Source organism: Copidosoma floridanum, unplaced genomic scaffold (assembly GCF_036245765.1).
Source record: "Copidosoma floridanum isolate Cflo_tuat_1 unplaced genomic scaffold, Cflo_Japanese_pri ptg000011l, whole genome shotgun sequence".
Classification (NCBI taxonomy): Eukaryota; Metazoa; Arthropoda; class Insecta; order Hymenoptera; family Encyrtidae; genus Copidosoma; species Copidosoma floridanum.
The window spans coordinates 2,322,143-2,349,644 of NW_028321888.1; the positions used below are offsets into that span (position 1 = coordinate 2,322,143).

Below are 27,502 nucleotides of genomic sequence, written 5' to 3' on the forward strand. Positions count from 1 at the left end.
CCGCTCAGTGTTTTTTTCTCCCTCTCCTATTACTGGATTTCGAGAGAGTGCGTCAGGTGCTTTGTTTAAAATACCTGACCGATATACTACGTCAAACTCGTAGCCTCGTAGCTCTACTTCTAGCCCATTAAATCTTATGTCAGGCTTCTTTCACGTAAGATAATGTTTAATTGGCTCATGATCCGTGACCACTGTAAATTTGCGCCCAAATAAGTATGGCCGAAACTGTTTTTTTGCAAACACTATAGCCAACAGTTCCTTATCATACGTTGGGTAGCGTAATTCGCTCCCTCGAAGGCATCGTGAAGCATATTAACACGGTCTATCTTTCCCCAATTCGCCTTGGCTTAATATCGCTCCTATTGCGTAATCTGATGCATCCGTTAAGTATAAAAGGCTTGTCTAGATTAGGTGCAATAAGTACCGCCTCACTACATAATACATCAACTAGTGTTTTGAAATCTTGCTCCTGCTGCTCTTCCCATTTGAACTCTGTTCCTTTTCTCAAGAGTTTGGAGAGTGGCTGAGCAATTTTTGCATAATTCTGGATCAATCGTCTATTATATCCGACAAATCCAAGAAATTGTTTAATTTTTTCGAATTTGTGGGTCTCAGGTATTTTTTCGCTGCTTTGATTTTTTTGGATCTGTTTTTATTTGTCCGTGTCCTACTACGTGTCCCAGTACTTTCGCTTCGCGTTTAAAAAATTGGAATTTTTTTGGCTCAATTGTCAAGTTTGCTTCTGAAAGCCGCTTTGTAAGTCTAATAAAACGCCTCCCGTGCTCTTCGAGATTCGGAGCAAACACCATGATGTCATCCAAATAAAATTCGATTTCACGCCTTTGGAGACCCGCCAAAGCGAGTGACATCGCTCTTAAAAATGTATTCGGCGAGTCTGTACACACCATTGGCATTCTCTTATACTGATAATGATCGTCCGGCCCAGAAAATGCTGTTTTGTGTGCGTCATCCTCATGAATTTCTATTTGGAAAAGCCCCTGTTTCAAATCGACTACTGTAATGTATCAAGCTGACGCTAAATGCTCGAGTACATCGATTCTCGCTATTTTTTCTTTATCCGACAAACTACCTAAATTGTCAGTGTTCTGGAATTCACCATTGTTCCCGCCATTTGTATGATTATCTGTAACGCCATTTTCAACTTTGTTCATTTTTCTTCTTCCTTGAACATTTGCCTCAAAAAGTCTTATCATTGCCTCATTAACGCCCTGAGCGTCGTCCCCTTTGACGCCTAATGGATCGGCCTCTCGCATCACCTCGCATTCTAATAACTCAATTTCTGGTACAGGTATGCTTATTGTTTCACTTAGTGTGTTTACACACTCAGCATAAACTTTTTCACCATAATTTGTGGCTATAAAATTTCCGAATAAAACTCCTTCTTTTGTTCTTTGCGAAGGAACCCACTCTACTTTTATTTTTTTGCTATTTATCCCGACACGGGCATATATAACTTGCCTTGACCTAGCGAAATTTCGAGCATCTCTGGCTCGATTAAATTAATTTTCATTCCTTCTAATTCAAAAATATTTTCTGCCAGGCTTATGCGACCTTGATATAACTTAAAAATGTCCCATCCAATTATCCCTTCCCCTTATATCGGGAAGTCACGTGGGACCACATGCAACCTACACATAAGGCCATTCAGTGGTATTTCAACTACACCTGAAGTGCTACGCTTCTCTGTGCGTGACACCCACAATTCTTACTCGGTTTCTCACGTCAAAGAATGCATTTGGAAGAATACTGTCTTCCTTTATAATAGAAATTTCAGCTCCTGTGTCCGCGTAAAATTTTGCTTCCCCACCTCTTAATTGAGTGCTTGTCATAAATAACGAAGGGGGTGTCCTACTTGCTAGAAATACATTTAATTTTGCTTTACGCTGAGGCTCGCTTCCATTATTGTTTCGTCCTTCTTCCATTTGAGAGCTTTTTTGAGATTAATTATCTCTCCTTGTCATCATATCAACTCTTGCACTTACAGCTAAATTTTCCGTGCATGAAATATCTATTCTCGTATTTTTCTCATAATTTTTATAGTTGTTATTACCGGGTGCGTAATTGTTAAAATTGTTTTCTTGTTCCTGATTATAATTGTTAAAGTTGTTATTACCGGGCGCGTAATTATTACAATTATTTTACCGTCGCTGATTATAATTATCATAATTATTATTCGGCGCGTGATTATTACAATTATTTTCCCGTTGCTGATTATGATTATTATAATTATTATTGGATGCTTAGTTATTTCCCCTATTTCGACCATTGAAATTCCTATTTTCTTCAAATGGCCTACTATTGTTCCTGTTATTATTCGCTGGAGGGCGACTATTGTTGCCATTGAAGTTTCTATTATTATTATTATTATTATTATTATTACAATTATTATTATCGTTATTATTTTAATTATTATTATTATTATTACTATTATTATTACTATTTCTATTATTATTATTATTATTATTACTATTATTATTATTATTATTATTATTATTATAATTATAATTATTACTATAACTATTATAATAAGATGTGTAGCTATTACGTTTATTATGGTAATTTTTAGGATCAGGGTTACTGTATTGCACATTAGGTGCCTGATCATTGTATGCAGGTCTTCCTTCATTTTTGTCCTCCATCTCCGTTAGTCTCTTGGTTTGTTCTGTTTCGGGCCTATCAAGGTCCCGAAACGGCCAGTCAGATGACGGTGCTATCGGTTACCTCTTACCCTTTCATTTATTGGGCCTGTGGGTTCGTAGCTGGGTCCAGCATCATGCATCCGCGTGCCTAAAAAATTTGGGATTTCCGTTTGCTGCCCCCCATAGATCTTACCTGTTCCGACGTCCTTGACGTTAAGCCCCAATTGTTTTTATGGTAAAGTACCAATTCTCTACAAGTTTGTGTAAGTGCTTCCTCCGAAAACTGTGTCACACATTGCTGTGCTGTTTGCTGCGCCGCTTGTTTTTCTCCTCGTCTGAACACATGTTGAAGCGTATCCTGTGTATCCTTACTGTCGTGCCTATCTTTCGAGTGCGAGTTTACGTCCCTCGAAATTTCGCTCATCCCGTTTCCGGCTGTATAATCTGCATTCCTTAAGGGTGACGTATTCGCGGCGTCGTTTCTTCCGGTGTTTGAATATTCTGCACCCACCCCCATTATGCATAACGTTGTTTGTGAAACTTTCTCCCTAATCACCCCTGGTTTCATTTTTTTTAAAACTTTAACATTAGCATACGCTGTTTCTTACCTATTTTTTCCCTTTCCATTAGAGTTTCGGGGCTGTGCTCTAAAAACACGGTCAGTATCTCTGACTCCGACTCGATTTCCGGATACGAGGGAATTCCGTCCTCCCTTTTGAGGAACTAGTATCAGCGTCTTTATTTATGCAAGAACGAGAGAAGAGCGCGTCGCGTGTGTACGACCTTCGTCCTTGCCGGTTCCAACCAGAGAGAGCTTCCTTCAGCATCCTATGTGCTTAACCCTTTTGCTCTCTTTCACTACAATCATCTGTAGTAGGCCCCAAAAAGAGGGGGCGCACGTACGTGTAACTATGATATCGTACGTGACAGTAGTATAATACTGTTTAATACTCGTAGTTTAACAACATCAACACAGTCATGCAAACTTCACACCAAATACATTCATGCCTTGTATGTCAAAAGGATATAAAAATGTTAGGGCAAAAGTCTATATTACTTTGTTTGATTTTGTTAAATTACGAGTATTAAACAGTATTATATTACGAATGTCATACAAAATGTATGCTGCACAAAAAAAAAAAATTTACCGTTTTTCTTTTTTAAAACCAGAACTTTTTAAGGCTAAATATTCATTAGGAAAAATAGTATTTATCACCTGCATGTATAAAGGTTTAGAAATTCCTTACAAAGTATGAACTCAACACATCAAATTTACCTTACATTTCAGTTTTGTTAAAAGCTATTTTCAAGGGGATACGTATTTACACTAAGTTTGAAAACTGCAGCATAATTATAGCTTCAATAAAAAGATAAATAAATTTCCGACTTTTTTGGACAGTTTAAAGTTAGAGATATTTTATAGGGATGTTTGTTTTTTTACAAAGATACTTGAAAATGCATTTTGCAAACTATAGGAAATTAAGTTCAGCGATTTTTTTAAGTCTATTGATCTGTACTGCCAAGATCCCAGCTCATTTATTTAATTTTATTCATACTTGAACTAAGTGTTCTAGCTTGTTACTTGATAAGAGATCAAAATTTAACCTCAATTTTTTTCCGTAATAAATTACTTAGTTAAAAATTTTTACTGTTAGTATTCTAAAAAAGTTTTACTAACCATATTTTTTTTCAACTCTGACTAAAAACTGTACATTTAAAATTATTCCAGATTTGAGATGCCTGCATAAAAGCATGCTGCAAAAAAAACAAATTCATTCTAAGCGACGAAAAGTAAGAAGAAAAGCACTTCCATGAATGAAATTTTAGGCTTAGATTTTTTTAGTATATTCAAGGGGTGAGATATTTTTATTATGTGGTAAGTTATATTGCATCATGAGACTTACAGAATTATTTATTATTTGTTTATTTTAGACTACGCATGTCATTGTAACAGGAAATCATTGAAAAATATATACGACACATCGTTTTAATAAGTATTGCCAAAACTACTACAATAATACAAGTTAAAAAAAGATGAGCCCTGAGGAAGAAGGTGGCCGAGGGGGCGGGTCTCCACCGGCTGCTGGAGCCATTATACATCCAGCTCCATATCCTTTAACTTCTAGCCCAGCATCTGGAACAGAACCTTGTGTGAGAGATATAATATCTACACCTGTTTCTGCAGCAGACACAACTACTAATTTAACGGACTCTGCAGTCCTTTTAACACACTTGCAAGAAAGTATTAGTTCAAACCCTAGCCCTGCTACTGGTGATGATGTTGAGAAATTTGATGGCAAAATTGTTTATAATCCAGATGGATCAGCATATATAATCGAAGGCGAAAGTGAACTTAGTGATGATGACTCTTTACCAGATGGGTGTATTGTTGATGGTCGAGGAATGTCTATTCCTCATTCCTTAGTATTCCCACAAATCGCTAGTGCATATTATGTATCTAGGCTCTATGCTCATCAAGCCTATCAGCATCAGCAACAGAGAAAACCGTCAATTACACCACAAAAATCTGAACTGCCTGTTATGCACAGTTATCGTGTAATAAGTTATCGGAGTTCTAAAAATAATTCGCAACCTCCTCCTATTACGGCGGCATCATCAATACCAGTTGCATCAGTGCCCGTGAAACCAATTCTTATGTGTTTTATTTGCAAACTTAGTTTTGGCTATACAAAAAGTTTTGTTGCACATGCTAATGGAGAGCATCAATTAATATTATTAGATGATGAAAAACATATATTATCTCATTCAACTGCTTCTGCCATCATACAATCAGTAGGCAAAAGTAAACAACCTATTGTCAGTTTTTTAGAACCTGTGTCATCTTCAACTTGCTCTCAAGATTCATTAGAAAATATTTCATTATCACCATCACGTAACGGAGATGAAGTAATTTATCAAGGCATATCTCATAAAACAAATTCAAATATGACGTCATCTAGTTCTGTTAGTAGTTCCTTAAACTTGCAGCACAAACCAATTAATAATACTTCAGTAATTACAACATCGACAAACATGAGTTCTACGTATAATCAACCCAATAATCAATGGATAAATACGCAAGTGAGTTCTTCCTCGTGGACTAAAGTAAATGAAAGTTCTACACTTAGTTATGCTTCGTCAACTTCATCAATACCATTAAAAATGTCTCAAACATCATTTACCAACTTATCACAACCCCCAAACTTCTTAAGTGGAACGACAATTGGTGTATGCCCAGAACATATCCAAGGGCGACCAAGTGGTGTTGAGTGTTCTAAGTGCGAATTAATATTAACAAATAGTAGATTGACAGCAGCAGCTAGTAGTACATTAACAGGAATCCATAGCAGAAATTCATGTAAAACCTTAAAATGTCCTAAATGTAATTGGCATTATAAATATCAGGAAACTTTAGAGATACACATGAAAGAAAAGCACCCAGAAAGTGAAACCTCGTGTATATACTGCATTGCAGGTCAACCTCATCCGAGATTAGCAAGAGGTGAAACATACACTTGTGGCTATAAGCCGTACAGATGTGAAGTTTGCAATTATTCAACAACTACAAAAGGGAATTTAAGCATTCATATGCAAAGTGATAAGCATCTTAATAATATGCAAGAACTACAACAAAACAACAGCACTGCCGTTAACAATCCCTCCTCCTCACAAGATGTTACAAATCCATCAAGAAGTCCACATCGTCAACAAAATCAAAGCCCACTATTAAGTCATCAACCTCTCAATCAAGGAAAATCAAAGCCAACCTTTCGATGCGATGCTTGTAATTATGAGACCAGTGTTGCAAGAAACTTACGAATCCACATGACGAGTGAAAAACACACTCACCATATGCTTGTACTACAGCAAAATATCAAACATATACAAACGTTATCAGCACTTCAGAGTCACCATCAACAAGTTCAGCAAAATCAAGTTCAGCAAAACCATTATGTCAATCCTCAACAATTTGAACAGTTATTCCGATTAGGAAATATGGAAAAACCCCAACATGCTGAAGCTGCTTTAGCAGACATGGCTTATAATCAAGCTTTACTGATTCAAATGATGACAGGAGGCCAACTACCAGCTCATTTGTCTCCTGAAATTGTAAGTGGAATGGCCAACATTAATGCTTTAACCAATATTGGGTCAGATATTGGCTTAACACCTGAAAGTATGGAACCTCCTCCAGAACCATCAGATCCTGATCCATGTCATTTATTTCAATGTTGCGTTTGCAATAATTTTTCTACTAATTCAGTAGAAGGATTGGGTATTCATTTAGCTTTAGATCGAACCAAAGTTCGAGAAGGGGAGATACTTAGTAATGTTGCAGGTCACTTTATTTGTAAACTATGTTCCTACAAAACAAATTTAAAGGCAAATTTTCAACTTCACTGTAAGACAGATAAACATTTACAAAGATTGCAACACGTTAATCACGTTAAAGAAGGTGGGACTCGCAACGAATGGAAACTAAAATATTTAGCATCACCAACTAGTACAGCACAAATACGCTGTCATGCGTGTGATTATTATACAAATAGTGTCCATAAATTAGCTCTTCATGCAGCTTCCCCTAGACATGAGGCAGCTGCTCTTTTACTCCGACATTTGCTTGAGGCTAGCAACAACATTTCATCAATTGCAAAACTCTATTTTTGTGCTCTTTGTGGATTTAGTTCAAAAAATAGACTACCTTTATTGCAGCATGTGAGATCAGTACGACATCTCCAAATGGAACAATTACATCAATTACAAAGACGTGCAGGAATACAAGGTACTGATACTCCACAAACTGATATTGGAGATGTTTTTCAAGTAATGTCGGATCCTAATGCATCTTTAGTAGATTTACATCCAAAACCTTTGTCTGAAATTTCAGGTTCAGTATCAAATATTGGTAAGTAGAATCATAAAAAATAAAAAACGTAATGAATAATATGATTTTTTACTTAGCTTTAAGTATTAAAAAGTCTAAACATATCAAATTTTCTTATAATATTTCACACCATTTTGTACTCTTCATTTAATCAAGTTACATCATTTTTTTATAGCTACTGTACTGAAGACAGTATATCATGACTTGTTACAATTACGCTACGCACAGTACATCTTCTATAAACAAAATTTTCACTTTTTTTTAACTAGCATTCTATCGCTTCGTTAGAAATAAAATCTACTTAAAGAATACAACGAGTTATTATGAGGCCTAATAGTATTTATTTTTCAAGTTCGTATTTTCGAGGAAAGTATAGAGAACTAAAACAGTAGTAACGTTTTAATAGTTTATTTGCTCATTTATGTTCTTTTATTAAAATTTTTTATCAAATAAAATCTACTGTAGAGTCCCGGGGGAATCCACTATAAGACGTGCCCAAGTGGGATGACGACCAGGGGTATAAAAGCGCAAATTGATCGAAGGAGAGACCGTGTTATCAGGAGCGTTCGCCAAGGAAAGGAAAGAAGCTTAGAAAAGTACTAGAAATGGGAGAGAGGGTGGACTAGATTGCCCATAAGCACTAGTGAAAGCAGTCACTGACACAGTGTCTGCATAGATGTTCTTTGTCTTGTTTCTCATCATTCTTGTTAAAGTACAAAAATAGATTTCACACCTGTTATTATTTTTTGGAATGTCAAGCGTTATGAAGGTGAAGTAAATCATCGCATAAGCAGCATTTTTCGAAATGAGCTAAATAATGATGAATAACAACTGTACCAAATAAGGAACATAGCAAGTACACTAATCTATTCAGATCTTAAAAACAAAAATTAATCCCAAATTCTTCTCGCATTTATTTTTGTAAATGTGTTTATCAGACAGATAATTCTAGTTGTCATTCTTATGGTACTCTATTTTCAAGCTAAAACCATGCCACAAAAGATAAGGCCTGAAGGCGGTATGGGCCAAGCCTTATCTTTGTAGTTGCATTATTTAGCTTCTATTGTAATATTTTGAGAGTACCTGAATGTTGGCTTTGTAAACGTTAACTTCATGGAATGAAGTCTTGTTCAAAAAGCCATTACAATTACATAAAAAATCCTCGTTACAACTGAGAATAGGAAAGACTATAAGGATTGTTAGTAAGAAATTTGATATTAACAAATTTTTAATCTTGTATAAATCAAGCCAATAAAGTCTTAAAGCAATAAACAATTTTTATAATACTCAGTGACCTCATACATTTCCATTGTAGTTATATATTAATTTATGGCCAAACAATAATATTCAGTACAATAATAGATCTCAATAATCATATGATATTTATTGAGTGCATTAACTATTATTGTATTGTTAAAAAAGATTTATTAAAAAGATTTTATGAGAAAGCTTTATGCTAATATATTGGCAGCAGCTTTCTCGTTTTTTTATGTTGCACTCGCAAAAAGTATTTTATTTATTTTTTTTTTTTTTTATCTTTGTTTGAGCTTTACTGTCTCAGTGGGGTAAGAATTCCCGTTGCTACTACAGTCAAAATTATAGTGTCGGTATCTGCATTATTTGCTGAAGCAAATGATCTATTTTGCCGTTCAGTAACTGCCTATGTTGATTTACGTTCGTAGCTGATACAATATACTCGTTTCCTGTAAGCATTAAAAAAATAAAATAACTATTGGAATATTTAAAATACCTAATGCAAGAATATTAAAGTTTTTTAATTTTTTATTCTTCAATTTTCTGATTACCTTTTTGATCGTTTGAGGTTTCTTTTAATTCTCACATAAATCAAGATTAATTGATTCAATTGAGTTAATTTGTTTTTGTTTTATTTGGACTTTATCTGTACAACTTACATCATCATCAATTTCGGAGAACAGTTAACTTAATTTTTTCTTGTTCGCTTTTTTTCGCTTGCTTGGTTAGAAACCAGGTGTGGGTCTCAGGACCCCCGACAGACATCTTTTCCAGGGCTATTTTGCAGCCCGAGGAACTTGCGAAACAGGGCCCAAGAGACGGAAGGCAGCCACGGAGCAATGGCTCTTATGTGGCGAATCCTATTTTTTCTACCGAATGCACACCAGCCTCTCAAAAATGCGCGAGGGAGGAAAGTATTCATTTTTTTGAATCTAAATAATCTTTATTTTATATTTTTATATTTAAAAGACCGTTTATTTACGAATATATATTTTTATCGTTGAATATTATAGATAAGAAAAAAGCAAATTATGTATTTACTTTTTTTTGTTCATTAACATATAAACAACGAGAACGAGAAAAAACAATAATACACGGTGAAGAGTATCTATACTACCTATCTACACATAGGTACATACATAAGTTTAACAAACGTTTGTGTGTAATACTTTCTCTGACACTTTTCGGAAACTTGTGCGTAGTTACGCACGTGTGCGAATTTTATTGCCTCTTTACAAAATACGGGTTAAGATGGAGTTCGAATAAATACGATTGTAAGACCCTGGGAAAACTTTGTATAATGATCAAATATTTATATTTTAAAATAATCGTATTCACAACGAAATGTTTTTTTTAGATGATAAAAAAATAAAACTTATTCTAATATTAATTTACCATTTTCTATAAGCGCAAAATATTAAACAAAGCAATTGAAAAAGCCTACCTGTATGAGTACAATAGAGAGAGAGAGAGAGAGAGAGAGAGAGAGAGTGAGTGAGCGCGAAAGCAGATGACCAATAGCTCTCCATCTCACTTACTTTTACATTTACTGCCAAAATGTCTTTTTCATTTTTTTTCTTAACATTTTGCTCTTGTTGAAACAAAATTACAAGTGTTTATAGATAGAAAGTTTTTTTCTCTATACGCTGGTATTTTTATTTTTTCTGTATATCAAACCATTGAAAGATATAAGCAAAAGGAGCTTTAAAACACAATTTCACACAATTTTAACATTATTAGACTACTCAGAAATAATCGACTATTTCTTTTAAAATCAGCGGGCTGAATTATATACAATGTAATATAAAAAATGCCTAATTACCGATCAATTTTCTAATTCAGAAGTTTGTTGGTTGGTTTCTATAAGTTATAAGAACAGAGATCAGATTGGCGTGCTGCGCAGCACAATCACTAAGGTCCCTGATGAGTAAGGTACCAATCCAAAAGATGTGGGTTTGATTCTCGGAGTCAGTAAAATTAAAAAATCTTATTTACACATATATTATACATAATATATAATATATATGCGTATGTATGTGTACGATATGTATAAAATACGTACATGATATTTAATTTTATACATATATACACTTCTATATATATGTTTATGAATAGTGACTTATGTGGACTTCACGTGCTTCTAACATATATGTCAATAACATGGTAGAATTCTGTGGACGTCCGCATAATTCTACTTTTGTCCTTATTATAACCCTTACATACATGTGATTGTCCGCATAAGTCACCTCTTGATAAACATATAGCTATATACTACCCGCACAGGTTGCTTCATCGCGTCGGATAAACCCCAAAGCTCGCCAATAGATGTTTCACATCAAAACCATTCTAGTTGTTGAATAAAAAAGTTACAACTTTTTGAGTAAACTCTATCAAATGCTTGTCACACCTTACGTTAGCTTTAAGACCAAGCTCGTTAAAAACACTTGTTATTTCAAAAATCATTTGTGAGTGAACTTCGCCATAATTAACGGCTTCTAACACTGCAAGTTGAAACTTGGAGATTAATAGATAGTAGTTTTCATCACAGAAGAGCTATTACCATTAGGGATATTTCTTGGCCCAAGAACCGTAGGGTAGCCTTGGTTGGATGTCAATTGTGTGGAAAATGCTATTTTTCTGTGGCTTTCTATAACCTACGACTATGGCTCACCATTGCTATGATTTATTATTCTTGCCTTTTATATAAGAAGTGTTGATAAGTAGATCAACTGAATCTTTTTTACTTACTTTTGATTCTTTTGCTGATTCGATTAAAGAATATGCTAACACTAACTAAAGGATATGGTTTGTTAACGTATAGCAGTGTTACATCATTCTAAAAAATCAGTATCAATTGATTTTCAGTCACATATAATAGAAAAAGTTAATGTTCTACAAAGACCTTGAACATTATTTGTAACATTATACGAAGAATAGTACAAAAAAAGTCGACTGTGGTATAACAAAAAAGTTCTCATGGTTTTTCGAGGCACACCTCTGTAATTCGGTTTTCCGAACATGATTAGGTCTCATAAAATACTATTTTTATAAACTTGATATTAGTTTCAAAAACCTTTCAAAGTAAGTACGATATCAAATAATACAAGCCGTTCAAGTTTAAGATAAAAGTAGTCTTCTAAGAATCTTTATTAACTTACATGCATTACAAATTTTTTTTCTTATACAAATATATAAAATCTCGTTAAACAAAAGAACCATGAAGAGAGTAAAATAAAATCACCCGATTACTTTGGAAATTTTGCAGCTTTCTTGATTTATTACGTTAAATTTCTATAGGTTTGTTTTATAAGAGTCTTAAACGTATGTCAAAGATTGTTCTTTCTTTTTTTTTTTTAATTTAAAATAGTACTATGTAAATACATACAGTTTGTCATAGTAGAGTTCCTCTACAAAACGTTGAATTACTATTTTAACATCTAAAACATTTTAACATAACAGATATTGTGACTATTTTTCTAAGAAATGTATGTGATTGTGTATCGAAGCAGTATTATTCATTAAAACAATTTAAGTCTGCTCCTGTTACAAATATCGTTGTAGAATAATCAATTAAACTTTTTCGTGGTTTGTGTCCATTGTCCTGATTTAATCAAGACGTTGTCTAGTTCCAAAGTTATTACTCTTAATGAAATATCGACATACTTTCAGGACGTCTTTCAACAAATAAAATTATATTTTTGAAGAGATGTTGTCATGTTAAATCATGAAATGATAATTGGTGAAGCGAGATATACCTATGAGAAGATGAGAATAGGCTATGCACTAAAAGCATTAAACAATTATAGCACTATTTGACACACCTGAATAACAAAAGCCAAATTTATTTTCTAATAAACATGATGACGAGTACGTGATCGTCTTTAATTGCTTGCTGGTGTTTTGATATATGTATATCCGCAGATGCGACGCCTTCTACTTCAAGTATTTACCAATTAAACTTAAAGAGGTTCATCCACTCTTGCGGGGGGTGGGCGGTGAGGGGGGATTTCATATCCTCATACATGGGATCCGCCGTATCATATCAACTCAAGATAAAAAAATTAAATAACTTTTAGAATCCAAACAAAATAGTTTTATTGCGTGAATAAGTCGTAAAAGTATTTTTTTATTAATTAATTTAAACTATAACTTGTTTCCTCCAACTTAAGTTTGCAATACTTTCATTAAAACCTGTTTGAAATGAAGCTCTAAATCTGACAACGTTGCACTGTAAGTTCATAGAAGTGAAACATTTATGCACCGTTACTTATACAGAACACTTTTAATATCATCTTTCTTGTTAAAACTGTAATTTCGCAATAGTGCTATTATTCTGTGAATTAAAAAAAAAATGTTTTATTTATTAAACAGAAAATAAATTTCTATTTTTCTAAGATTATTTTGCATCAATTGCTGACTGATATTTTTTTAATTGTGGATACCTGAATATTAATTTCTTATTCATTGATCAATCCATAGATTCATTGATTTATATTTACTGAATAAACCTATGTAGTCTTATTTTTCGTAGAACTGAATAATCGGGAATGTATTTTATAAACACACCTGCGTTTTATTTTTCCTCAGGCCTGATTCTGTCGATTTTCCTTACTCCTGAAAGGTTAAATCCAGCCAACCTAATATGTAATATCTCAGAAATGAATGATATGGATTCATCCATTTCTCCAGAAGAAGAAGCGAATCATAATATGGACATAGTACGAGTTTTTGGCAGTTAGATTAGATTAGATTAGATTAATTCTTTATTTAAACCTTGTGGTATAACCACGTATGGTTCTCAAATAATTTACAAATAATTAATAGAGTGAAAGATACATAACAATTTATCAACATAATTAATAACAATGGAATAAGAATACAGTGAAAGTTATGATATAGGTTGGCAAACACGAGGTTCTGGATTCCAATATGATAGTTTGAGCTGAACTGGTCACCTTATTAGCTGTTTATCTGGTAAAGTGTTGGGGTATTCAACAAGAAATCAAAAATGTAGATTGTGTGAGAATGGTCATGTCAAGAGTACCCATGACTGCAGATTGAATTATCATGGAACTGCCAAAGGGATGGAGCCTGATGTTGCCGTTGAAGTGGTCACTCAAAATTCTGATTTGAAGGAGCACAATCTTGGAGTTGGAGTATTCATCGGGGATAACGATAGCTCTAGTATTTGTTCTGTTCGCAAATCAGCTAAACATCCCATTATGAAACAGTCAGATAAAAATCATACGTCAAAAGGTGTTAAAAGTTTGCTGTATAAAATCGATAAAAGTAAAGATCCCGATAAAGAACTGACGCCTAATGTAATAAAATATTTACATAAATGTTTCACGTATGCTGTGTCTAAAAATAAAGGTCACTCACTTGATATGTTTGCTTCCATCAAAAATATACCATTTCACGCGTTTGACATCCACGAGAACTGTGGAGAATGGTGTGGGTATTTCAAAGACAAAGAAAACTATAAGCATGCATCTATTTTTCATGGCCTGCGTAGTAAAATTCTCTTCAAGGAACTTGAAAGTATTTTTTTTTTTAATTATCTGAAAATTGTGACAAATTTGTGTCTTGTGCATCTACTCAAGGAAACGAAAGTTTGAATAATATTATTACCAAAAAAGCTCCCAAAGCCTTATCATACGGAGCTTCTGAGTCATATGACTATCGTGTAGCTTGTGCTATCGCTAAAAAAAATGAGGGTGAAATCTACGTACAAAAAACTTTTGATAAATATAATTTAAGCCCTGGATCACACTTATCCAAACACGTAGAGTGAACTATAAAATCAGCAAAAATTCGAGCTTAAAAAGCGAAAACTCCTGCATTTAAGCTATATCGAAAAGACTTACAAAATAAGAGAGCCCAACTAAAAAACAAACGAGAAGTCCAAGAAGGCTCAACCTACGAATCAAATATTGCATTGCTGAATATACCAGCAATTTCAGTTAATGCAGAATCGAGTGGCAATGAGGCAATATTGAGCTGCGATTAGGCAATAGTGATATTTGATATCGAAACAGGTGGTTTTTGTATGACTGGCGATATTCTTCAAATTGCAACTAAATGCAGTCAAAATATTTTTAGTAAATATATTAGTCCGTCAAAAACTATAAATGATAAGGTCTCGGCTGTTAATGGATTAACAGAGCAAAGTGGACAACTGTACTGTCGTGGTGTCCAGGTATTATCCTCTAACATACAGATAGTTTTAGATGATTTCATTACGTATCTTAAAAGTTTTGGGAAACCGTGCATACTTGTTGCTCATAACTGTACTTTCGACGCTTTACGTCTTCTAGTCAAATTAAAAAACACTAGTTTAATAGATCAATTTTGTGAAGTCGTAGAGGGTTTCACTGATACTTTACATTTATTCCGTGGGAAATTTCCTGACAGAAAAGGTACAGAGCAATACAAATTAATAAAATCAGCTGAGGATCTACTGAGCGTCTTTTTTACAAATGCTCATGATGCTCTTATAGACGTTATAACATTAGAAAAATTAGTTCAAAAGTACTGTATTTATAACGACTTAAAGTCTAGTTGTAAGAGCCCAGCTACTTTCATTACTCTCATGGAAGAGAAGAAAGAACTAAAAAAAAATTTATGCTATTTGACTGACCTCGAAGATACAGTGTTAAAGAAAATGCTCGAAAAATTGGCAAAAGCTAATATTACTTACGATCTCATCTTAAAAGCTCATCAAAAAGGGGATGATCACCTCACGATATTATTGGAACGAAGAGAGAGCGGTAAGCCTCAAGTCATTAAAACAAAGAAAGTCATTAATAGTATTAGGGAATATTTAAAAAAAATGTGATTAAAAATACCGAGGGATAGTCATGTACATATTACTATAAAACAACGTATGTATTATGAATAAAAATTGTATTTTGTTACTGTAATAAACTTTTGTTATTTTCTTTCGACATTTTAATCGTTTTTACACGTGAGGAAAATTCCTTCATTGAATCATTAATTTTTTTATTTATTCTATTATGAAATTTCATTAAAAATCCAGAATAACTAAAATTGTTGTCAATAACAGTAAAAAAAAACAGTTCAGAGACCCACTAGGTTTCCGTTCATATAAGCGCGGTACAAGTACAATGCAACGTTGCCACACTTTACGTGTGTTTTGATATTGGTAACAAAAATGAGTTAATTTTATTTCCTTTCAGATCAATTATCTGACAAACAGTATTGTACCGTTTTTTGTTTTTGGTGTCCATCGTTTTGTTATTTAACAAGTTTTCATTTCGTATGTTTTTAATCGATCTCTTATCGCCAGAAAAATCGATACAGTACTTTAACTGTGAAATTTTTTGCCTCTCTTATAAGAGCCCATGTTAAAAAACAGAACTTTAGATTTAATTTTCTCAAAAACTATGTTGAGGATTGATCTAAAATTTTGATACAACATTTATAACAACCCAATAAATAGATTCCAATAGTTTTTATCACAATATTATCGTTTTGACTTTACGGACCAACCTCCTTCAGCGTTTTTGATTTACATTTTGCCAATGAGAAGTATCCCTACAATAAAAACAATTGCATTGTATCCATTTCGAAAATACAGTAAATAATCGAAACTGCTACATAAATCGGATGATGCTATTTTTAAAGTCTTAAATTAAAATAACTCAAAGATTTTATCATCAAATGCATGAGAGCCCTTTTTATATCTTACGTGTTTTTTAAAGGTATTATTACATGGCAATGTTGGTATATCATGTTTTCTAATGTGGTCATACGTTTCCACTTTTTTGTACACCCAGTGAATCGTGTATCGCATACCCGTCATATATTTGACTTTAGACGTATCTGTAAAAGTTTTTATCACACTCATTTGGTTTAAAAAATGTTTTTCACAGCTTTTTTGTAAGAAGACTGAAACAGTAAACGTACTAAAATTTCTTGACTTTCGCGGGATTGGACCTGTTTGTAGAGATGTCCTGGATATTTACCACTTTGTATTTTCATTTCAGTATGATGTCCACTAATAGAAAAATTTCACGTCAGTCACAGATAAAACTCAATAAAGAATCATTTTTAGTTTAACGTTTGAAATAGTCTGGATTTTCTTCCTTTATTCGCATCCCTGAACATAATGTACTACAACATTTTTTTAATACTTCTATATCCGAATTTTGTACTTGAATAATTATGTAAGATTATGTAAACAGTCAATGAGGATATTTTACTCGTAGATATTTTATTTTGTGGTAAGAAACAAAAGGTTATCATGTCTTTTGTATTCGATTTGTATGATGATAATACATGCTCTGAATGGTTTTGAAAAGAATGCCGAATACATCATAAAGTCTTATACTCTATGTTATTTTTTCCGATATTTTTTCTTTTATAAAGTTCTACGTGCTGTAATGTATAAGAATTGTTAGGGGCATGATTTTCATACACAATATCATAAATTTATCTACCTTAAATTATAATAATAAGACTAGTAGTTATCATCAGTGACTTTATGCAACTATGATGAGATGATACTTCCTCGTTTACAGCTTAGAAGAACAAGAGTAATAGGTCCACACATTAATCATATGAAAATAAATATTATCATTATTTTACAGTTATGATCTTATACGTATATCGAGTAATAAAATATAATCATAATTTTGGGGAAAATACCTCCATTCAAGTAATTCGTGCTTCAAATTATTATTAAAGCACATATTCATTTAATAAATCTTCGAATGTAACCACAGCTATTCCTGTTTGAATTATAAGTACTTTCTTTTACAAGTAACGTATAATTTTCTATCAACTTCGTTCAATGATAAAACAATAATTTATCATGTAATATTTCCATGTTTGGTTATTGGTATACCATAACAGAAACAATTAACTCTCAGATTTTTTTAATAGATATCAATTTTAAAAAACTTGTTGGAACATCAACATTGTTGGAACTTCCATCTTGGAATTTATTTGTAGAAATCGTAAATGTTAATATTAATATAAATCGTTTTTTGCATAAAATGAACATCCAAGATAATGACTCTTTTATATTCAATGATTTTTTCGTCTGGAAACTTTATTTCCCACTTTTTCTTCAGTTATAATTTATATTTCTTTACTGAATTCTAAAAATTTTGTTACTTTAAGTTGTGTACCATTGCACAATTTATTGTCTGTATTTTTCAATTTGATTATTGAGAGGGCAGATCCTCACGAACAATTTTCAAAATTTTAGTTGGATAAAGTATGTGAATATATTCATCTGATTTATCTACAACTTAATAGGTTGCATGATGTATACTTTAACAATTCTTAGTTTTTCTTTTATTTCTTTTAAGGTGGCTCATTACGAAATCGAAATATCTTAAGTATCAACGAAACTTGGAGAAATCATACTTGAACATAAACTGAATTACCTTTAAAAATTTGAAGCTGTGTTGCCGGCAATTTTTTGAAAACAAATCTCTTAAAAATTTATGTTTAACTAGGGCTCTTATGGAAGGCCATACAATATTGATTAAAAATTTTACGATATGTTCCAAAATATACCTTAACTTATCATAGAAAATCAAGAATTGAAAACAGAAATCATAAGCTTCTCAATGATATCGAAAAAATTTGGGTGTGCCAGGTAATATTTTGGTATTAGCTATCAAAAAGGTGACTATGTATCAAAAGATACAGGTTACTTGTCCTGTGGAAGCGTCATGACTGGATGTTTGTAGGTCTGATGGTCTGATGTCACGCAAATCAGACAGTACACATGTGATGAGCCACCTTAGTATCTTGTTATTAAGGTTGTGTAGGACATCCCTTTTACGCTAGAGTGCACGTTTCGAACAAAATTTTTTATTAAGTCTGCTAAATACTTAACGATAACATTGTTAATAAATTATAAACATATAGGGTGGCTAAATCAAGAAAACTTTTGTTTAAACAAATTGCTCAACTATTTATAACAATGTAGCCAATAAAAAAATATACTTAGCGCTCCTTAAGTTATATAATTGTTTTCTGATTTCGATCCAAAACCTCTTAGTTTCTTGAGAAATTAATTATATACAATCGTATCTTTTTTTGTTGTAAAATATTGATTATTTATGATAGAAAAATAATTGTTTATGATAATTTTTCCGCAAAGTAATTTTTTTGACATAAATGATAAATATTTTACAATTAAAGAAAGTTACGATTGTAGATAATTAATTTCTCAAGAGAATGAGAGGTTTTGGATCGGAATCGGAAATCAATTATACAAGTTAAAAAGCGTTACGTAGATTTTTTTTTTAATGGCTATATTCTTATAAATAATTAAGCGATTTGTTAAAACAAAATTTTTTCTTGATTTAGCTGCACTATATGTTTATAATTTATTAGTAATGTTATCGTTAAGTATTTTGAAGACTTGATGAAAAACTTTGTTTGGAACGTGCACTTTAGCGTAAAAGGAGGTGTCCTATACAACCTTAAGAAGATAGGCAAGTTTGTTATTTTACTCGCTATACTGATCATTATTTGACCATTTCTTCCATTATAATGCTTCGATTAATCATTTCTACAACAGGAAGAATTTTACAAAAATCACCTCCTAAAACAATTAATTTGTTTTAAAAGAAGACTTCTGTACTACATAAGTTACAAAGTGCTGTATCAACTATTTCTAAAGTTTTTTTCAAAAAACCTTGTTCTGAATACTTAAAATCACTATCCATAATTTTTATTTCTCAGTATGAAATTTAAAAAATGCAGTCCCAACATTGTTTAGGTTTCAAAGTGAACAAAAAGTTCTCTGACTCCTATAGGTTTTAAAAATAACATGGATTGGACAAAGCCTGTACAACATGGATTGAACAAAACATTTCTATCTCTAAAAATGAAATCGTTTTCCCACTGATTGTTTCTATGTTGATCTTTAAAGACGATTTTGTAATTTTTAATCTGCTTTTAAGAAGCTGCAAAAGTGTTACAACTCTTTGCACATTCTTATCAAAATTAACAATCTTGAATAGCCTATTTACAATAAGCTTTTTGAACGTTACAAGTCTAAAATAAATTGGTACCATTCAATGAGATTAGGTTTCAAAATTCAAACACAAGTCCTATCACATAAACATCAGACTGTTAGAATTTATAAGAAAATAATCTTCAATCAAGATATATATGCTGATAGTCTTAGATAAAATTTCATTTTACACTAACGTAAAAGTACGCAAGAAGTTGACGTTCTATAAAATAATTTGGATTGTATGACAAAAAGTTTAAACCAAAAAATCTAGGCTAAAAAGCCCAGATCAAACAGTTCAGAGCCTAAGACGACCAGACCAAAAAGTTAAAAACTTGAAAAGTCCAAAGTAAATAAATTCAAAAACAATAATGTTTTCATAAGCTTATGAATGCCACCATAAGTCTATCGATAAGTGTATATTACAAAAATGAGGAGCTTACATGTGTAAATGAGAATTAACTAACGTATGATAATATAACATCAATAACTGTTGCGTATGTCCCATGAGCGTGCAAGCCGTCATCATAGAAACTTTAAACTCCGTACCTGTATATTTTTAAGTAGTGGTGCCCATGAGCTAGGAAAATTGTATAATGAACCACCTATAGATGTGCTAAAAGTAAAACCGCTTAGAAATAAACAATACGAACTATCGAAGTCTACGGTAAGAATTAATCCACAGTTTCTCGGTTGCTTAATTTATGAAGTGACTGTCTAGTGTGCTCGATCCGCATCGAAAATGGCATGGATGGTTAAAGCGTGTTTATATAACTATCTATGCACGTGTCAATTATTGTTATATAGATATATATTTACATACTATATAGTAATTTTGGAGGGTCACTCCACACAACCCCCCCTTCCACACCTTTTTTGCCCTCTAGTCCCCCCTCAGCCCTCCTCTAACTGAGGTAAAATTATAACAGTTTTAACGTAATTTACATCGGGTTAAATTATTGGTTATCCCCCCCGCCTCTTCTCCACCCCCTCCCCCCTCGAAATATGATAAAATTCCATCATATGTTTATTTTTGTTAGCACATTTTCATTCTGTCAGTTTTCACCTAATTTTTATTGGGTTGAGTTTTTGTTTATTGCCATTTCGCCCCCTCTCATAACTTTACAACCAAATAACCGGAAAATCCAACACAATTTTGAAAAACTCCCCCCAGTCGCCTATCAGCCACATCTCTAAATGAGGTAAAATTATATCGGTTTTCATGTCATTTCTAGTTATGTGATTATTTGCACCTAATTTCTTAGCTCTCCTTGCAGTTTTAAGAAAGTTCCTAATTTCTTGCACATTAGCACATTTCTACACTATCGTTACCGTTAAGGTAGTGCTATGGTGCCGTGGTTTTTTATCTTAAAATTTCTAAAGGCTTATTAATTGCGCTATTGAATACATATAAAAATACGACATTATACTTTCATACTCAATCAATAACAACAAATACATTTATAGAATATTTAAACCACGGTCCTTGCTCGTAGCCCCATTTATCATGAAAAGATAGAAATCATACTTATTGACATTTGTCAAAGAATGCGCATCGTCATGAAACAATATTCAAATAATAATTTTATTGATTTGATACATTTATTTATGATTTAAATGAGCTGTGCAAGAATATTTCAGAAAATTTCATACTTCTCCTGATGTGAAGAAATCAAATTCTTTTTTTATCTACTTTAGACTAGTTAACGTCAAAAATTTATTTCCAAACTTTATTTTCTATTTCTAAGTTATTATTCTCAAACTTTATTTTCTATTTCTGTATAAAATATAAGGTAATGATGATAAATTTTCTGTATTAAGAGTTATTTTTGGTATAAAAACTTTCAGATTAAACTATAAGAATTTTGTAGTTTGTAATCTTGTACCATTACATAATCCGTCAACTGTACTTAAATTTCGTATCAACATAACAATTGCTCCAATTTTTAAATAAAGCTCATGCGGTGGTAAGCCTTCACGAATATTGTTTAGAAATTTAATTGGAAAATTTATATAAATATTATTATCAGATTTATCAATACTTGTAAGTGTCATGATCTTTGCTGTAATGCGTTTTCATTTCTCCTTTTACATGATTTAGAATTTTATTATTAAAAAGTAAGTATATTTGTTATGAGAAATAGATATAACGCTATTCATTAAAAAGTTATTATCTTTACCAAAAATATAGGAACAAACATCAGTTGTTTTTATTTATTTAGTACGTTAAACGATTTAATTCTTTCTTCTCCAATATCTTATAATAATTTTAAAAATGTTAAGTCAATTAAACGAGTATAGATAATATTAAGTTTCAGAATACGAAACAGAGACCAAAGATATGATAATTTAATACTTTTTTGTATAATCATGCTTCTATTACTATTTTTTAAAACTGGAAGAATCTGTCTAAAATCGCCTCCTAAAACAATTAATTTATTACTAAAACGGATATTTGTATCACATAAATCACGTAATGTTCTTTTAACTATTTCTAAGGCTGTTTTTAGAACAATAGAAGCCTCGTCTTGTATAGTGAAATCTACTTCCTTCAATTTTTTTTTTCAGCTTCCCATTCCAAGAACAAACTTTCAATATTGTTCAAGTCTAATTTTCAGCGAAATGTTCTATGACTAGTCATTTCTTTTAGGAGTTATATTGATGCTATACCAGTCCATGCCATAGATACAATTGTTTTTCCACGAGAAATGAAATAATTAATTAACATTTTACATAGAAATGTTTTTCCTGAACCTCTTGGGCCATGAATAAAACAAATTTTATCTGTTTGTTCACATATAATTTTGAAAATTGTGTTTAACGATCAGAGAGTTTTATTATGGCCAGAGAGTATAACCACCATTTTTTTACTTTTACGACTTCTTTGAATATTATTATCTGTACTTTGTATGAGGCCTGATAAGAATCCCATATTAGGATGTCGAAGTGAAGTGAAAAGAACTGGTAGGACCTTTTTGTCGAAAACACTATGTAATCAATAGAATAATTAAAACTGTGTTTTTTAAATTTTACCTCCTCAAATATTTTCTGCGATCAGAAACGAAGCAAAGAATTATCTTAAAAATTCATAAAAAGGCATTTCTTGAATTTATACAACTTCTGTTTTGACTTTAAAACGACTTTACAAAGATTTCTTTTATTTTTTTACCTTCAAAAAGCAAACTGAAGAAATAAAGTATTTAACTGATTCAAAAAATGAGGATTGGCGCGTGAAGCGCGCAGATGAACGGAGCCGCACTAGCAAATTTATATATATGTATACATCTCTCTCTATATTATATAGTTGTTGGTGTCGAAAATTTCACATATCCCTCTACAGATCCTCCACACCCCCCCCACAGACCCCCCATAAATAAGCTAAAATTCAACCGTTTTAACCGTTGAACAGACGTTTCTCACTTGTTCCTAAAACTTCCCCTGCCCCCCCCCACATCCCCGCCACAGCCCTACCACAGACCCTTCACAGACCCCCCACAAATAAGCTAAAAATTCGACAGTTTTTACCTTTAAATCGAAACTTCTCATTTTTTTTTGAAACTCCCCACAGCCCCCATACATTTTTCTTGTCCCCCCACAGACCCCCAAACCATTTTTCTTGTCCTTCAACAGACCCCCGCACTATTTTTCTTGTCACCCAAAGCCGTTTCACACCATTTTTCTTGTCCTCTTACAACTCTTTGTATTAAGTGTAAATCAACCCTATTGACAATATATTAATTATACTTCGTTTAAAAAATAGTTATTTTCATCTATTTCTCCACATCGTCAAGGAAGCAAGTAAAAGGACTTTATACATATTGATGAAATATAGAATTCTTGTTTGATTATGTAATAATAATAATGAATAATATATTAAAAATTGTAATATAATTATTGTTCAATTGTTTTAATTCACTAATAAGTATAAAGTTTGCGGTGCATTCACCTTTTATTGTGTTACTATTATTTAAAAGCAATGTAACAATAATTATTTCTTACATGTATGTAAATGACATGATACAACTACATATATAAATTAAAAAGTTACATAACTATTATATAATAATAACTGTAAAAGTATCGCCCAATTTAACAAGGTGAAGTAAATAACTTATTTAATTCAGCTACCTTATAACCAGTAAGAGACAAAATTCTCCGTACCTAATTTTAAATTAGGATGTATATATACATATAAATATCACACTCCCATACATCCATACTGCTAACAACTTTATAATACTTATACGTCGAAGGAATAGGTAAAAGATAGACGGGTTCTTTAAATTGGGATAATATATATAAATATATTCAAAAAATGTATAAATTGATAATTATATATATATATGGTATATACATATACGCAACCTGTGTCACCGGGAAACATGAGCAAGCATGCGTACACAAACGCAATGCATGCGCACTACCCATGGGACGAGATACAGCAGATGACTTAAGCATGCGAACGCAACTTATCTAAAGTCATCCACAATAGCAGCACAATTCCAACGCCATCGAGTACAATCATATTTATAACAAGCGCATAATAATAATGTTTCTTACGTATGATACTTTATCGTTAGACGAAGACAATGCTATGTTTTCACTATTTGTCACCATCACTTCGCTACATTTTTCTATGTTCTCCTCCATTCTTTTATATGCTTCTGACAGCATATCCAGTGAGTTCATATGAAAGACATATTCTGCCTGTTATTATCATGTTCTGTTGCACATTATACCAAAATTAGAAATTTTACATTTCTGCATTTTGATTTAAGTTGGCATTTACCTCTAGTCTGAGCGTGAAAATCCACGCGAGAGGATTGAGGCCGCTCTGGACGGGGACTTGATAAGCAAAACAAAAGTATATCTAAGATGGCCGCTCTGTGCGCATCATCAGCTACCAAGCCTGATAAAAAGGAACGCTCACGCCCGGCCTGACCTAACGCAAGCCATGACTAAAACGAGAGTCCCTCTCCCTAATTTCAGATGTCCCCCTCAACGGTAGCTATAGCTGTAGCAGCTAAATAAAACTCCTCGTACCCCAATGCAAACCTGCCTCAAGCAATTAAAAACACATGCCAGCAGTTAAAATTTGAGGATTACAAAGTACTGGCCTTATATAATTATGAAACACTTCACGAATCCTATCTACTGTCATATTTATCACACATATAACATCTATCATTACCACTCTAATACAATTTTGGTTTCGAAACAACGAAAGACAAAACACATTATGTCAACTTAACGGCCAATAAATACACTATAAGTATCATTAACAGTTACTTATTTTTCACAATCTTTCTCACCCCACCAGATGTCACCTCCTTGATCTGCTCGGTATCACTGGTTGCTGATGTCAACTTTAACGCTGCCTCGTCGACGGTCTGTCACAAAAAGGGGCAAAAAAACGTGGAGAACAAAAATAATGCGAGTAAACGTGAGATAGGCTCGATCACTAAGAAAAAATGGTGGCGAGAGAGGTCTTAAAAATACCACTACACTACAATTTTTCAAGCCCATAACCTGTTAGCAGTATGGATGTATGGATATGTGATCTGGAAATAAAATGTTCGACACTATCACTCTTATTGTTTGAATACGAACACGTTTATTTTCACTATTGTGAGTATACGCTATCTTTAGTCTTTACGATTAAAAATACAATCGTAATCTGAACTGAAATAAAGCAAGATCGAATTAAGTAAGGAAGTAGAAAAGCAGGGAGTGCGTATCGACAAACTGACCGCGCGTGAATGAATCAAGCTATACCTTTTCGATGCTGTATTGCAGCGTCGCAGCGTGTCCACTCCCTGCTACTACGCATGCGCTGAAATTCAATTACGAGCGCCAAACATATATCTCTCAAAAATAATTATTGTTGTTTTCCAATTTTGTAAATAAATAAACCAAAGTTTAATTTTATAACTGCAATTTAAAATAATAATGATAATAAAATCAACCAAATGATTTAAGAACAGTTAAAATAATTTTTTTATAACATGTAACTAAGCTATTATATTATAATATATTTTTTTAGAGATTTTTTATTCTGAAAAATTTCAAATTAAACTTTCTTAACAAAAAGTATCATCATAAAAAAAGAATATATTGTATTATGTATACTTGTTAAATCATGAAATATTCATAAATATAAAAACCTTTGGCTTATTGCCATGAATACTTCCAATTTCTCTATAAAAATGATGAATTAAAGTCAATTAGTTATGTAAAAATCTCTTTCTAAACAATATTATCTATTTCTGTATTTTTTTTTCTTTCTACTTGAATAAATAAATTATTATTATTTTTGCATCTTCATAAAGCCACGTATAATATGACCATGAGAAAATAAGGGTTTTCTTTAGTACAAATCTACATTATCGAAACTTTGACCTTGAAATTTGTTTATTGCCATAGCATATGCCACAACGATTGAAAATTGTCAACGATATAAAATAAAAAGTAATGTTGAGGTGTTCTCCGTGTCTAAAGTTATTCTTGGAATCAAGACTCTATTTCTAATTTTTTCTCCAGTTATTACTTCTCCTTCTATATTATAATGTAATAATTTCGTGATTCGTAAGCGTGTTTCATTACGCAGCCCATCTGATATACTAAAATTTTTTAGTAACAAGACCATTGTCCTCATTTTTAGATTTAGATCATGAGGTGGTTATCTTTTACGAATATGACTGAATATTTTCACTGGAAAATTTAAATAAATATTATCGTCTAATTTATAAGCTTCTCTATAAGTTGCGTTATCTGTACTATAGTAAGTCTTAATTTCTCCCGTTAACTTTTTTCAAATTTCGTAAATTAAATAAAAGGTGTACTTGTTATATGATGTAAGTATAACATTATTTATCGAACAATTATAGATATTATAAAATATTTGAAAACATACATCATTTGATAACCAATTTTTAGAAATGTTAGAAGTTTTTACTTCCCCTTCCTTAATTTTCACTAATAATTATGAGAATCCTTTATCGTTATAACGAATATTGATTTCTAGCTGTAAAATTTTGATCCATAAAAATGATGATTTAACAGTTCGTTCAATTATAATTTTACTATTACCGTAGTTTATTACTGGGAGAATCTGTCGATAATAACCTCCTAAAATAGTTAATTTATGACCAAAATATTTTTCAGTACTACATAAATCTCTTAACGTTCTGTCAATCGTTTTAAATGCTTTTTTTAGAATCATTAAAGCCTCATCCGAAATAACTAAATCAAGGTCTCTTGAATTTTTTTTATCTAACTCAAATTTTAAAATGGCAATTATATTATTGAAATTTAAAGGAAGTCTGAAAGTTCTATGACTCGTCATCTTCTTTGGAAGTAAAATTGATGCTATGCCAGTCCATGCTATTGATGCAATTTTTTTATTTTGAAAAATAAAAAAAAATTTACGTTTTATTTAAATGAGTTTTACTGACCCTCCTGGACCATCTACAATGAAAATATTGTTTTTTTGTTCGCAAATAATATGAAATATTTTCTTCTGGTCATTATTGAAACTTTTATACATCGAGTTAAACATTTTTTTACTGAAACGTATTCCCTTACATAGATAATATCTTCTTTTTTATTTTCCATTTTGTTGGGTGTAGATAAATTAAAGCATTTTCATGATTTATCTTCTGATTTTAAAATTTGTTCAATATGTAAAAGAGCTAAATTATC

At 32.1% G+C, this 27,502-nt stretch overlaps 1 protein-coding gene across 3 annotated transcripts in view; it reads left to right on the top strand.

Moving 5' to 3' along the window:
- The first annotated feature begins 4,418 nt into the window (after positions 1-4,418).
- zfh2 (Zn finger homeodomain 2) overlaps positions 4,419-27,502 on the top strand; it is a 192,920-nt gene continuing 169,836 nt past the window's right edge. Inside the window, exons 1-2 of one of the 3 annotated variants that reach the window (XM_089589938.1) lie at positions 4,419-4,536; positions 4,593-7,566. In XM_089589938.1, the coding sequence (XP_089446064.1) occupies positions 4,695-7,566 (2,872 nt within the window). In that variant the 5' untranslated portion in view covers positions 4,419-4,536; positions 4,593-4,694. The remainder of the gene's footprint in view (positions 4,537-4,592; positions 7,567-27,502) is intronic. The other 2 variants (XM_089589940.1, XM_089589939.1) reach the window with 2 other exon arrangements.